General features: G+C 26.7%; 10 protein-coding genes across 10 annotated transcripts; 3 read left to right on the top strand and 7 right to left on the bottom strand.

The window, feature by feature from the left end:
* Positions 1–627: 627 nt before the first annotated feature.
* ENU1_046830 (hypothetical protein) lies at positions 628–1509 on the bottom strand (the record flags this gene model as incomplete). The annotated part of the gene is made up of 1 exon (XM_008857723.1): positions 628–1509. The coding sequence occupies one exon, from the start codon at positions 1507–1509 to the stop codon at positions 628–630; it is 882 nt and encodes a 293-aa protein (XP_008855945.1).
* A 203-nt stretch (positions 1510–1712) lies between these two features.
* Positions 1713–4262, bottom strand: ENU1_046820 (hypothetical protein; the record flags this gene model as incomplete). Its single annotated transcript, XM_008857722.1, has 1 exon — positions 1713–4262. One exon carries the CDS (start codon positions 4260–4262, stop codon positions 1713–1715), a length of 2550 nt encoding a protein of 849 aa, XP_008855944.1.
* Positions 4263–4474: 212 nt separating this feature from the next.
* ENU1_046810 (hypothetical protein) lies at positions 4475–5653 on the top strand (the record flags this gene model as incomplete). Its single annotated transcript, XM_008857721.1, has 2 exons — positions 4475–4792; positions 4844–5653. The coding sequence occupies 2 exons, from the start codon at positions 4475–4477 to the stop codon at positions 5651–5653; spliced, it is 1128 nt and encodes a 375-aa protein (XP_008855943.1).
* Positions 5654–6022: 369 nt separating this feature from the next.
* On the bottom strand, positions 6023–6592 carry ENU1_046800 (cell cycle-associated GTPase, putative; the record flags this gene model as incomplete). The annotated part of the gene is made up of 1 exon (XM_008857720.1): positions 6023–6592. One exon carries the CDS (start codon positions 6590–6592, stop codon positions 6023–6025), a length of 570 nt encoding a protein of 189 aa, XP_008855942.1.
* Positions 6593–6743: 151 nt separating this feature from the next.
* Positions 6744–7718, top strand: ENU1_046790 (membrane-spanning protein, putative; the record flags this gene model as incomplete). Its single annotated transcript, XM_008857719.1, has 1 exon — positions 6744–7718. One exon carries the CDS (start codon positions 6744–6746, stop codon positions 7716–7718), a length of 975 nt encoding a protein of 324 aa, XP_008855941.1.
* Positions 7719–7879: 161 nt separating this feature from the next.
* ENU1_046780 (hypothetical protein) lies at positions 7880–10192 on the top strand (the record flags this gene model as incomplete). Its single annotated transcript, XM_008857718.1, has 1 exon — positions 7880–10192. One exon carries the CDS (start codon positions 7880–7882, stop codon positions 10190–10192), a length of 2313 nt encoding a protein of 770 aa, XP_008855940.1.
* A 150-nt stretch (positions 10193–10342) lies between these two features.
* ENU1_046770 (hypothetical protein) lies at positions 10343–10645 on the bottom strand (the record flags this gene model as incomplete). The annotated part of the gene is made up of 2 exons (XM_008857717.1): positions 10343–10557; positions 10621–10645. The coding sequence occupies 2 exons, from the start codon at positions 10643–10645 to the stop codon at positions 10343–10345; spliced, it is 240 nt and encodes a 79-aa protein (XP_008855939.1).
* Positions 10646–10818: 173 nt separating this feature from the next.
* Positions 10819–11432, bottom strand: ENU1_046760 (4-methyl-5(B-hydroxyethyl)-thiazol monophosphate biosynthesis enzyme, putative; the record flags this gene model as incomplete). The annotated part of the gene is made up of 2 exons (XM_008857716.1): positions 10819–11032; positions 11092–11432. 2 exons carry the CDS (start codon positions 11430–11432, stop codon positions 10819–10821), a joined length of 555 nt encoding a protein of 184 aa, XP_008855938.1.
* A 280-nt stretch (positions 11433–11712) lies between these two features.
* Positions 11713–12765, bottom strand: ENU1_046750 (hypothetical protein; the record flags this gene model as incomplete). The annotated part of the gene is made up of 1 exon (XM_008857715.1): positions 11713–12765. The coding sequence occupies one exon, from the start codon at positions 12763–12765 to the stop codon at positions 11713–11715; it is 1053 nt and encodes a 350-aa protein (XP_008855937.1).
* Positions 12766–13167: 402 nt separating this feature from the next.
* Positions 13168–14643, bottom strand: ENU1_046740 (importin alpha, putative; the record flags this gene model as incomplete). The annotated part of the gene is made up of 1 exon (XM_008857714.1): positions 13168–14643. The coding sequence occupies one exon, from the start codon at positions 14641–14643 to the stop codon at positions 13168–13170; it is 1476 nt and encodes a 491-aa protein (XP_008855936.1).
* Positions 14644–14838: the final 195 nt, after the last annotated feature.

The following is a 14838-nucleotide window of genomic DNA, read 5'->3' as shown; positions in this document are numbered from 1 at the left end:
TGTTTATGGATAACTGAAATTTGAAATAATATAAAATACATTTGTAATATTGTTTATAAAAGAATTACAAACAAAATAAAATTTATTATATTAAATTCTTAAAAAGATTTTTTTTTATAATATTAGTTGTTTTGGAATTTTTTATCATTGTAACGTTTAAAATATACTTATAACTTTGATGTCCATTAAAAGCTATCACTTTTTTTAAACACTTTATTTGTTAGATTTTTGTGTTACATTTAGGTGTTATTTTACTTCATACCTATTTTGAAATTAAAGCTTGGAGAATAAAAGAATGAATTTACCAATTCATTTAATAACAAAAATAATAAAAACAATTCACCAGATAATTAAAGGATTTATTTCAATTCAATTAGATACAAAATACACAAATTTTTGAAGTAATTTATTATTCTTCTTCTTCTAAAAAAGAAATAAATAAGGAAGAAATAACATTATATTATATCAAATAATTTCTCTATTCAATCAGATATTAACTATTATTTTTCTAACAAATTATTGTATTTTATAAGTTCAATTATTAATTGAAATATTAAAAACGAAGAACATTAGAATTACATTAAAAGATATTGATAAAAATGATAAAATCTAAAAATAACTGTTCACTTAGTTTTGAAAATTATTTTCATTTTCATCTGGTGGTAATTCAACAAATTTAATATTCCAAGGAGAATATTTAGTAAGTATTTCAGCTTCAAGAACACCATCTTCAGTCATATAAAGAAGATTTGGTTTCCAAACAATAACCATTTTTGGGTCAATTGTTTTGTACCAAAATCTACAACAAATTTGAATTTTTGGATTTGATTTAATACTTTTTATTAAATTTAGTTGGTCAATTTCTTCTTTTCTTTTACAAATAATTATCATTTTATCAATATGAAATTCATTAAATGAATTAAATATTGTTGGTTCAATATCAGCAGCCATTTTAAATGTAATTATTAAAGTTTTAATTTTTAATTGTTTACTAATTATTTTATGTAATTCTACTCTGTATATGTCATATATTATCAAATGTAAATATTCAAATTCTTTAAATGGGTCTAATGAAATTATTTGATTTCTATCTTCAACACAAGTTAAAACATATTTAATAGTTACTCTTTTTATTGGTTTTATCATATTATTTTTAATAAAAAAATTTATTACTTTTGCTGTAACAGGAGGAAGAATTATAGGTGTCATAAGTGTTGGTAATAATTGCATTGTTGTTTTTGTAAGTAATGTAATTTTTCTATTCTTAAATAATGATAATTCTTGAGTAAATCTTTTTTCTATCACTTCTTCATTTTCTTCACTTTCTTCATTTAATTGAGCTTTAATTTCTTCTGGTATTTGAACTGTTAATATATATCCCACATTCTTGTCATGTAAACCAAATGACTGTTGAGTTTTTTTACTAACCATATAATAATTCCTTGCAGTAAAAATATCTTCAAGAAATGGAATTAATGTAGTTAATTCCTCAATGGATAGACGGCTCATTGAAGTAATTAATATATACAAATATAGTCTTTTTAGTTCTTATTATTTTTCGTTTTTTCAAAAAGTAATTCATTAAAAAAAAGATAAACTTTTTTATTGACAACAATTAATTAATTTGTCAACGTCTCAATTAGTTTGAAAAACATTTTTTTATTAAAGAAAAGAAATGAAAAAAGTCTTTATAATCAACCAAAGTTACAGTACTAAGAAAATGTGCTTTTTCTTCTAGAAAAGACCATATATCGAATTTGTTTATCTGGTGTATCATCACTAACTTGTCTTTGTAAAGATGTATTTGTAACACCTGAAGTAGAGCGATTGACATTTTTTCCGTTTTTAATTGGGTTATTTGTGGGAGTTGTATCAAATGCTGATACATGAGTATCATAATTAGGGCTTATATTATCTCCCTTTCTCTTTCCACCAACTTCTTCATCAGATAATTCAGACATTCTTCTTTTTTGAGCAGCAAGAGAAAATTTTTTTACAAAAGATGACCTAAGAATTGGTCCCACAGAACAGACACTCATTTTCGTTAGTGTATGTGTTTTAAGATATTGAGAAAATATTTCAAACACTTCACTTGCTCTATTTGAATTAAATAATTCAGGAGACGTTTCCAGTCTTAACCCTTGAAGATAATTTTGTGCATCGTCAATAATTTCTGCATTTCCTTCTTCACTAGCTAGTAATTCAAAGATACTAGAAATAAGTGATGATATAATTCCAGCATTTGAACTACAAACATATTTACGCACAATGATTGGAACTATTTGATTTCTTATTATCGATATATCAGATACTCCACTCTCCTTTTCTAGTATTCTCTTTAAACAATGAAGAATTGCTGTTTCTAACACTTCATTAGAACAGTTTATCCAAGTTTTCACAACTTGAATAAACTTACTTTCTGTTTCAAAGTACATTTCACAATATTCAGAATGATAAATAAATAAATATCCAATGACTTCAAATAATTGAGTCACTAAAGAATCAAAATTATTAATTCCTCTTTCTCTTTTTACTCGCTCTCTTAATTTAGGTGTTACAACTGAAGGAAAGAATTGTAATGGACTAGCTAATATTGGTACTAACTGTCCATAAATTAATGAATAATTGATTCTTTTTTCTTCTATTGAAAAATCAGATGAGTCACATCTTAAAAAATAAATAATATGATGAGACATACTCAATATTAATGAACGATGATCTTCCTTGACAAATTGACTACAAATAACAACAATAGGAATTACATCTTCTCCATTAATTGAAATAGATGAATATATAGCACGAGTACATTCAAAAGAATCCATCACAAACATGTCAGTTAATAAATCTACTGATTTAGATCTTATGAGATAGTTAGAGTTAGAATATCCTTGAATTGTAACAGAAAATATATTCATCCTTTTAATTTCATCAAACGTTAATTTAGTATTTTCTACAGAAGAATTCCCAGAACCACTATAAATTTTTAATATTGAAGAAAAGAATGATAACACTTGACTTTTTATTTCTGAATTTCCATCTTCAAAAGCTTGTTTAATATCGTTCATAAAAGAATAATTATCTTTCATTAGTTTTACAACACTGAGTCGAGTATTATTAATATACCAAGTAAAATATCTTGAAGAAGCTTCATCTAAGAATCTTGCAACAACAACATCTCTTAAATAATTAAGTTTAACTATATACTTTAATTTTTTAATAACAGCTGGAGGATAAAGAATAATTTGTCTAATTTGTACTTTTTCACTGTCTTCCCAGAAATTAATTTGTTGTTCAAAATTAGGATCTCTTTGATAAATGTCAAATAATTCATATAATGTTTCTTCTTTGAGTAGATGGTCATACACACATTCATTATTAATAGAAAAACACGCTCTATAAATATCTAATATTGTTTGAATTCTTTGTTTTTTTTCAAGAAAAGCTTCAACATATCTTCTACATTCATCTCCATTTTGTTTAAGTCGTTCATACATTTGGGACTCTTCATTATCTCTTTTTGTTTGACCAACTTGTTCAGTATTAATTTTTTTTTTGAATAACCTAACGTTTTCTTTAATATTTTCTAAAGTTTGTCTATCACTAATATATTTCTCAATTGATACATCAATATTCAAAAGTTTCAAATATTCTTTATATGTACATTTAAATAATGAGTTGTTTTGATCAAACAAAGAAAGAAATTGTTGTGTAATGGGATGATTATCAATTGCCATAACAGCAAATCCTCTAAGATTTTCAAAAAGCTCTTTTGTTGGTTGAGAGAAATTATACGTATATCCTTCAGGATCTGTTACATTTGATTTCAAAGTACTTAACTCACTTGTCTGATTCGTTTCATCTTCTGCAATACGTGAAAATGATCGAAGTTTAGAAACAAATAATTGGAATGATGCATTCTCAGAACTACATAAAACAAGTTCTTGATGGTTTTGTAAATAAGGTATATTAGGACTATAACTTACATTAGAAATTTTAATATAGCCTTCGTTTAAACTTTCTTGCATAATGGAATTAGAATTAAATGAAAAACTATAAGTCGCATTCCTAAGAAAATCTTTAATAGTAACTATGATCGACACCATAGAATCTTCATTATATTGTATTATTCCAGAACATATATCTAACAACCCATTTGGTTGATTTTGATCTACCCAACTAGCTAAAATAGACATTTGCTTTTGGGGGTTCTCAACACTTAAACGAAACGCCTTTGCCTCTTCCTTTTGTTGAATTTCTTCCATTTTTGTTATTGGCAAAACTGGGTCTGGTGGTGGTCTATTAAATTTAATCCCTTTTAATACACTGTGTGTTTCATTTGATCCCCTTCCTATGTTTGGTTGGTCATTCCATTCTAACGAAGATAAATTTGACGACTTTCCTACAATCGTCTTACGGTGGTTCATCCGTTCTTTCTAATTTTAAGTTCTAGATCTAGCCAGTCAAACCCCGCTTGATGCCTCAACCACAACATATTATTGAATCATTAAATATTCTCAACGACAGTAGTAAGTCATTAGACCAAATAAATGGAGGAATTATTCATTTAGTTTCTAGATCTGATCTTTTTGGGTTGTTAACTTCATTATCAATATTACTTGATTCACAAGTATTAAGTCAACCACAAGCCCTTTCTCTTTGTTATGTGTTATCAAAACACTCTCCAATAACATCAAATCCTTTCTTCAAGGTATTACGTAAAGAATATTTAAAGGCTGATGGCTTTGAAAAAAATTTTATTGCAACACTTTTTGTGAATTGTTGTCCATCTGAGGTTTGCCTCTTCTAAACTATATTTTATAATATTTTTTATTTACAATAATAGAAATCAATTAGTGAAATTCTTGCTAATAATAAACTCCCAAGTACTTCATTTGATTTAGATTCATTAACAACTGAATATCAAAAAAATGTTCCATATGACATTCCTTCAGTTCAACCTTTGTTCAGTGATCCTGATGATTCAACAAATAGAGAACGTGATATTGCTAAAATTTTTGAAACTCCATTACCTGGACCAATTATTCCACCTCAAAACACACCCGCTCCTTTATTGTTAATGCCAGGACATGATGAACTTACTTTTCTTATTCCTGAAATTGATTTTTCCCCATTATTTGATCCAACACAAATATCTGCTGAAACACTAACACTTCTTAAAAGAGCTGTGACAGAAAGACTTAATGATGATGACAAAGACCAACTTATGGAACTTCTTGAAGAAGAAAATATTGCAAAATTCTTTGCTCCACAACAAATTGAAAGTCTTATTGAGAACAATAAAGATATTGCAATTGAAGTATTAAAGAAAGTCATAAACAGTGAAAATGAAAAGGCATATGTTGACACATTATCTTCTATAGAACCTAAACTAAATGTTATTAGTACTGTAAAGGAATTATTACTAAAATCTTCAAATGTCTTTTCTTCTTTTACTCAAAAAGTTATTGATTTCTCAATTAAAGAAAAAGAACCAAATAAGAGATACATTCGTTGTGTCACAGATTATTTAGAGACATATGTACGTGTCAATCAAAAATTATCTGAACCAGTTTATCAAAGTATAGTTACTTTTTGTGGCAAATTCAGTACCATCAAAGAAGTTTCTAATCTCTACAAATTATTAATGAAATAACAATTTTTATTTTTATATTGTGTTATTTTTAATTATAAAAATAGAATATGAAATAGGGTTAAAACAAATAAATAGTAAAAAAAATTAAAAATTAATAATTTTTAACAATGATATAATAAAATAAAAATCCACAATTATTTATTTGATATTCAATATCAACAATGAAACAGTTTAAAAATAATAATATTAGTCGAGTGACGATAAACCACAGACCTGTTCTGACCTTAATGGAGATAACAGTGCTGGCTCCAATTAGCGCTGGGGCTCTGACGACTTTTTAAAAAAAAATAATAATTTTAAGGAAAAAAGAAAATAATCAAAAGAATTTTTACAAAAATTTTTAATTAAAAAGTGAAAGGAGAATTGAAATTAATCCACAACTAGAACAGCACCTTCTGTAGTTTGAGGAACATTCAAAGTTAATCCAAAAACCTTTGCCAAAGATACTTTGAATACATTTTGGATATTAATTCCTTGAGAAGAAGAACAAAAGACACAAGAAGCTTTCATTGCTTGAGCATATTTAAGTGCAGTAGCAGTTATTCTTGATTTTTCAGTAGCATCAAGATCAGCAAATAAATCATATTTTGTTCCAACAAGAATACAACTTGCACTATTGTTATGTGCACGGGCTTCTTTGTACCAATCTTTTATGTTATTTAATGTCATAACCCTAGTTAAATCAAAAAAGAATAAGATAACTCGAGCTCCGTCCATAACCATTGGAAGCATTGTTATATATTCACGTTGTCCTCCTAAATCCCATACACTGAAAGTTACCTCTTTTCCTTTTAATGAAATCGTTTTTTCCATACAATTAACTCCTAATGTTTGGATATAATCTTCATCAAAATTTCCTTCAACATACTTAACCATAAGTGATGTTTTACCAACACCTGCATCACCTACCATTGCAATTTTTAATTTAATTTGTGACATCTAATATGATTATTAGAAGATAACTTTTAAAGTTCTTTTGTTTTTGAGACGTATTTTTTCTTTAAGATTTTCTTTAAGATTTTTTGCTTAAAAAATTATTGAAATAGAAAAATTAATTAACTTCTTTTGTAAATTCAATTCTATTCAATTTATGAATCTCTTTGGTTGTTTAAAACCTCAGTTAAATGATGAAGAAATAATTAATGACAAAAGTACTTCAAAAAGAAAATGGAATGTTGTTAAAGGATTTTTTATTGGACAAACAATTAGTATTATTAATGCATCAACTTATGCAATGACAAATTATTTAGGGCAAAAATCTTCTAGTGGAACAGCTATTATACAAACAATTAGTGTATATTGGTCATTACCAATTATATTAATATTTGTGTCTTTAAAATATGGAGCAAACTCAATAGTAGAATTTTTGAAATCAGTAAAGTGGTATTATTGTCTTGGAATTACACTCTGTGATATAAGTGCAACGTTTTGTCTTGTTATTGGTATTCAAAATACAAATATATTATCATCACAACTTATTAGTGTTTGTGGTATTCCATTCGTTATGGTTCTTTCATATTTTATTTTAAAACGAAGGTTTAATTTAATTCAAGTGTTTTCAGCAATAATCGCACTATCTGGATTTATCCTTGTTTCTATTGCTGACGGTCAAAATGGTTCATCAGAATTAATAGGTGATTTACTCTGTCTTATTTCAACAATTTTATATGCTATTGCAAATACATTACAAGAAAAAACAGTCAATATTATTTCTCCATTTTCTTCAATGAATTATATTATAATTTTATCTGTTCATGCTCCTCTTCTTTCACTCCCTACTTTGCTCCTTTTATTTTTCTTTCCTTTTGATTTTAATATTTCAGTAATTGAAATAACATTATTAATAGCTTATCCACTTCTTCAAGTAATTATTTATGCATCAATAGCTTATATTATTCTTATGACGTCTGCAGCATTTTTTAATATTTCAAATCTTTCATCTTCGATTTATGGATTAATTTATGATATGATTTTATTTAACAAATATCCAAGTGTCTTGTCAGTCATCGGAGCTTTATTAATTATTCTTTCAGTAATGCTTTATTCATTTATTGAATGTTTTTAGTAAAGTTCTAGTATTTTTATTAATACATTTATTTATTTTCTCTTTTTATCAATTTGTTTTGTGAAGGGAAAAACCTAAATTTGAAGTAGAAAGGGAATAGATATAGACAATAACAAAAATATAAATCTAAAAGTAGAGAGCGGAATCTTAGAAAAGCAAAAATGGCTGACGACATACCAACAGACCAGTTTTGTTGTATTGTTGGTTGTATAAACCAAGGCAGTGTCCCACTTAAAGAAGTTGAGGGAACGTTTCAGATTAAAAATGAGTTAGTCAATACACGTCCAATAAATTGGAAGTTGTGTGATGTTCATTTCAACTCAGCTATCGAAAAGATGGGGTGTTGTGTTATAGGATGTAATGAAAAAGCTTCTACATTTACTCTCCCCGAATATGAAAGTCATAAAAAAGATGATAATGTAGCACATAATCACATATGCCTTAAACACCATATTCAAATGACTAAAAATACTCTTAAACCAATTAAAAGACAATCAGAAGAACCTGACCAAAAGGAATTACCATTAAAAAAACGAAGTAGTGATAATAGTGATACAATCACTGATGATACAATTACAACTGAATTTCAAAATGGAATTGTTGTTGAAAAAAAAAATATTAAAAAAGAAATAGTAGAAGATGGGACTACTTTAAAGTCAGAAGAATCTAAAGAAACAATAACTCCAATAAATCAAACTGAAAACAATGAAAGTATACAAGCAATTAATGATAAAAAAGGAAGTCTTGATATAAAAAAATGTTGTTTCTCATATTGTACTGAAACTGCTATTGGAACACTCAAATTCATTCATCCACTTCAAATTCCTGTGTGTTATACTCATCAAAAAATTATTACTAAGTTGCTTAGAAAAGCATTATTAGATCAACAAATAGTTTTATCTACTTCAACTAATGAAATGATTGCTTCATGCTCATCAATTCATTTTCATCCATTATCGAATTATAAAAAAATTGGAAATGATGGAAGATGTGCCTTGTGCTTTGGGTATAATAACAAGAAACCAATTTATATTTGTTCTTCTTGTAGTAATGTTTTTTGTGCAGAATGCCAAAGGGTTATTGCTGAAATAACTAAAACAAATATACAACAACCATCTACACACTGGAAATGTTGTGTTTGTTGTACAAAAGGAATAAGAGAACGTGAGGATGTGTTAAGGAGAGAAGTTATTATTGTTAGAGAAGCAGCAAGTAAAAGGCTTAGTGTTTTTATCCAGAAAGAAGGTAAACAAGTTCAAGAAAAAATACAACAAGAAAAAGATAGAAGAATAGAAAAGATTGAAAAAAGAAAAAAACAAATCAAACGTATAATTAAGTGGTTTGATATGGTTTTTCCTAAAGCTGTTCAATTAAGATGGAAAACCCCAGATTGTACTTTAGAAAATAGTCCAAGTGAAGGTTGTTTATTCGTATTTTCTAAAACACAAACAAATTATTTTATTTCACATCAACCAATAACTGGAGAAACACTTATAGAAACACTTCATTCTATTGCTGAATCTACTAATAAAAGAGTTATTAAAGAAGTAGATAAAACAATTCCATTAAAGAAATTATTACTTGCTCATAGTAAAGAATATGTTGATATTCTCAAAGAAATTTTTAGTCAACAAGATGAAAGAACAACAACCATAAAACATTATCTTAATACAATTTTATCTGAACAATCATTTCAAAATGCTCAGTGTTGTTTAGCAGAATTTTATCTTCGTGTTTCATTAGAAATAGCACAAGGAGTTTGTGAAACATTAGAATTTCTTTCAAAAAATAAAAATATTAAATTTGCATATATTTTTACAGGAGCAAAAGGTGGGGTTGTTCCTTATCAAGGGTCACTTGAAAAAAAAGAAGGAGGAAAAACAGAAGATAGTAAAATTGTAATTAAATTAACTCCTGACGTTAAAGTTAATGAACAAAGTAAGCCTATTGTCATGATTATGAAAAAAAATCCTATGGAATTTCCAAATGGTATACAAGCTAAAATACCTGCTGATGTTATAATGTCTTCATATTTTATTAATTATATTGGACTAGGAGTAAAACATGCACTAAAAGTAATAGGAATAAAAAGAATTGCAGTCGTTGTATTAGGAGAGCTAGATACTGAAAGAGGAACAATAGAAATATTAAAAGAAGAAATTAAAAATAAAGAAGTGTTAATAGTAAAATCAGGAGAAGAATGGGCTGAAACAGCATTTAAATTAAGGGCATTTTCACCAGAGATAATATTTATAAGTTTCCATTGTGAAATTTGTAATTTTAATCCTAATGTTGATACTCGAATTAAAAAGGTTGCAAAAGAAATAATTAAAATGACAAAAACTGATGATGCTGTTGCACCTCCATGTCAAATAGTTACATTATTCCAACATGGAATAGTTCAAGATGTGAATTATGAAAAATATCGTTCAGCAATCAAATTGTTTATTGGAACATTAAATAATGATTTTTAAGCTGTCTAAAAGAAGAGTTAGACAGATTTGTATTCTTTTAAAGACATTTTTAACCCAATTTATTTGGTTCTATGTTGAATGGAATATAAAAAGCTTTTTATTGAATTTTTTATGTTTATAACACAAACAAAAAGAAAAGAACAAATAAATTCATTGGAACTTATATCCACAGCCAGCACAAAAGCGAACTTCAGAGTCTTTTCTTAATTCCCCACATTCAGGACAAACATCAGCAACCTTTCTATATTCTGCATTTATTCTTTCTGCATCTGACTGTCTTTTCTTTTTATAATATTGATTAAAACAAATATTATGCCAGTCTTTTCCTTCTGCTTGTTTTCGTTCAGCAAAATATACTGATTTTCCTTATCGTAAATACCTTATTATAACTTTATTAATTAATTCATAAAATAATTTAATTAACAAACCACATAAAGCACACTTCCAAGACATTATCTTTTTAAGTTCAAAAAAAATATCTTCAATTGATTGGATATTTTTATAGGTTAATAAAAACTATTTTTATATTATTCCCATCTCTTTGTTGTCGGTTGATTATCCTCTCATTTTCTTATGACTTTTTATGAAACTAAAATGACTTCTTCATTAAAAAATGAATTTAACCTTCAATACTTGAAACTTAATACCAATGGACTTTCTACTTCTCTCATAGCCTCTTCACCCTTTAATTGTCTAATAATTTCTAATGCAAATTCAATGGCTGAGCCTGGTGCTTGACTTGTAATTAAATGATTATCAACAACTACACGTTGATGAACTGCTGATTGGTTAGCAAGTTTTGGTTGGAATGATGGATAGGCAGTACACTTTCTTCCTTGACTATAAAATGAATATTAAAATAAATCATAGCTTCATAAACAGAAAATATGATAACAAACATTATTCCATTTCCTTCTAAAACAATAGCTGGTGATGCGCAAATAGCAGCAACAAATCTATTAGCTGCAAGTTGTTCTTTTATCTTTTGAATCAGTAATTGAGAGCCAGCCAAATTATCAGCACCTGGTAACCCACCTGGAATAGCAATAACATCATATTGTTCATTGCATTCAGAAAGAAATTTGTCAGCCATTATTTTCACCCCACGAGAACAAGCAGTTTCTAAATTAGAATTTATAGTAGCTGTAGTAACTTGAATTTTAGCTCTGGCAAGAATGTCGATAATGGTTACAGCTTCTAATTCTTCACTTCCATTAGCAATTACAACTAATGCTTTCATTGAAATAAATCTTTTAGTTCAAACAATATTTTAAATAACAAAAAATTAACATAAACTAACCAAAAAATTGTTATGAATTAGCAAAATTAAATTTAGATTTTTTTTTAATTAAAGAAATAAGTCAGTGAATAGTCTATATACGACAATAAAAGTGTAACTGTAGTAACACTGAAGAAAGATGAAAGGTTGTGTGATTCTACTAATGAGTAAGAAAGGTAAAGTGTACAGAATAAAGAAATGAAATAAAAAGAAAGACTTATTTTTATAGGATTCTAAGTTATTAATCTCTAATCATGAAAATAAAATCACAAAGAAAAAAACAAACATCAGACTTAATATGAGTTTTAAGAATAAGGTCTAATTGTATGAAAATTACTATAGATAGTATATACATTAATACTACTGTATAATAATTTGTAAAGAAGAATTGTATTGGAAAGATAACAACTAATTGAATGATTAAATATCGTGAAAATGAAAATAAAAGACTTGCAAGAACGAAAAGAATCCATTTTATACTATTAGCATGAGTTGAATGAATATTCGGATAATTAATATGTGAAGAATTGTCTATTAAGAAACAATAAAGGAGTGTACCATTTATGAAATTAAAAACACAAAGTTGCATTATAATGAATAAAATATGAGTTAAAACAGAAAAAGATTGCATAGATTCTGGTGTTAGTATATCTCTAATTAAATGACAAACTAAGATAATAAGTTGTAATAACAATAAATATAATGTTGTTTTTGATGGTGTTGCATGAGTTTTTATACAAGAACAATATAACCATGAAAATAATGGTGAAAATACTAAGAAAAATGTCATAATTCCAAAACTATTATTATCAAATGTTGCTTCATTACAAAAAGAAAATAATATAAAGAATATCCCAAGGGTTAAGAGAATTGATGAGCCATTAATTAACATAGCAAGTTGGAATGAATTTAATGGTTGTGTAATATTAATGTTTTGTGGTGAAAACTTATTAATGAAAGATAAAATAATGATGATAACAAAAATGGAGACAGACCTTATCAATAAAGTTGTGACAAATGAAGAATTATAAATGAATTGATAAGGCACTTCTTTGTCGCTGATTTGTAAATAAGAATAATAATATTGTGGTATTATATCTTTGTTTTTTTCTAATACATAACGTTGTTTACCATTTTGGTTACTAATAGAATATGGAGTAATTAATACATCATTAATTTGATATCTATTAGAAAAGATATCAAGATGAAATTCATTGTTAAGATAATAAATGGAATTCTCTTTATATCCTAAAGGTATACCAAGAACATTAGTATTACCACCTAGTCTTATCATGGAAGTTACTGGCTTACCTCCAACATTAAAATACAACCAAGTGTCATCATCAATTAGTTGTATTAAAGTGGAACTGTTAATACTTTTGCATTTATCTTTTGAATTTAATGGACGAACATTAATAGATTTACCAAGTGTAACAATAAAAGTCTCTTCTAACTGAATGCAAGGAATTACCTCTTCAATACTATATTTGGTTTTTGTCTTAAAAGAATAAGCATCAATAAATTTAACTTTTATTTCATCAAATATTGGTAATGAGGTTATTTGGTATGAGAAAAGAAATAAAAATAAGAACATCGAAGATAACACCATACTTCTGCCTTTTTTAGTTTTTATATTTTATTAAAAAAATAAAGAAAAATGAACCATTTTCAAAAATAAAATTGACAATCAATCACATTAAAAATCTTCTTCATCAAAATAACCATCATAAAACTGATGAATAATATCAGATGCAATCTTTTGTATTGATTGGGACAATGAAAATTCATCGAACGACAAATTATTAATCAAATTTACAGCATCTACTTCTTCAAATGAAACAGCAATTTCATTTTGTCCTTCATCATTAATCATTTCTTCACCTAATACCAACAACCTTCTTATACCTATCAATAAGTTCTCAATGAATTGTTCTCGATTTGTTAATTCAATTACAAGCAATTGTGAAATAAAATTATATAGTCCTTCTGTTTGAGAAATATAAGTTAATCCCATACTATCAACTTTTTCTAAAGCATTTATTAATACCCATCCACACTCAATTTTTAAAGGTGTAGACACAGTTGTGGCTCCTTCAAAAATAACTGAACGAAGTAACCCACTTGAGCAAACCATATTTGCAACATTTAGCGTAGCACAAAATACCAAATTGGATAAAGCCCATAACGCTGATCTTATTATTTCATTATCACGTTGGTCTAAAACATTTGCAATAATATTAAGAACATCATTTTCTATTAAAGACTGAATGAGAACATCAGATATAGAAGCAATAGAACCAATACATGAAATAGCAGCCAGACAAATATTATCATTTATTGACCTAGAATATCGAATTACAACTGGAATTAAGTTAGTAGCATAACGATAACAATTGTCATTATTTTCACATAAAGAAACAAAACCTGTCATTGCTTGTAATACTAAATCAGGATTGTCTTGATTGGAAATATTAAACAAATAATTTATAAATGGTTCTAATTGTTGTTCTGGAATTGATGGTTTAAACCTACAAAAATTACTAAATAACCATGCTATCTTTGATAAAATTTCTGGATCACTAACAGTTGGTACCATTGAAAGAATAAGTTTACCTGCATTCTCAAATATAATATTTCTAGTATCAACAGTTTCTGATGAAATATTACAATAAGTCCATATAATATCAAGTTGTAATTCAGGTTGATTTAATAATGGTAGAGTTGCTTCAATTATTCCATTAAATAATAATGCATTTACATGATGTCTTTCACAAGAAGAACAATTAATAACGACAAAAAGAATATCTTTCTTAGAATTAATAGGAATATTTGTTTTAAGTAATTCTATCATCTTTCTCATAACTCCATTATTAATAAGTAAATCATAATAATGTGACTCAGCAGCTTCACTTCGTTTTCCAAGAGCATTGCAAATTTTATGTAACATATGAAGAGTAGAAATAGTTGATGATTGATTATTTTGTTGTAATAATGTCATAGCAACATCAATATCATTATCATTAAGTCCTATAACTTGTAGTAGTGAGTTATTATCATCTAATCTTCTTTTCTTTTTTAACATTTCATCTCTCTTTTTTTCTCTTAGTCCATTAAGTCGTTGACTTCGTAGAGTACAAGCATCGTTGATATTTTGTTCATTCTTTCTAAACATTAGAATAATTAATTAAAAAAAATTGAACTTATTAAAGTATAAAACCCTATTTTGTTTTTTATGTTATTTTTTTGTTTTTCTGGAATTTTTGGGTCATAATAAAATTCATCATTTTTTATTTCGTTTAAACTATTTTATAATAAATTTAATAATTCTTTTCTTTTTAATTTAAAGAACTAAATATTAATTTAAATA

This window comes from Entamoeba nuttalli (genome assembly GCF_000257125.1).
Source record: "Entamoeba nuttalli P19 unplaced genomic scaffold asmbl_2895, whole genome shotgun sequence".
Lineage (NCBI taxonomy): Eukaryota > Evosea > Mastigamoebida > Endamoebidae > Entamoeba > Entamoeba nuttalli.
This window is presented reverse-complemented; position numbering and strand designations above follow the sequence as displayed.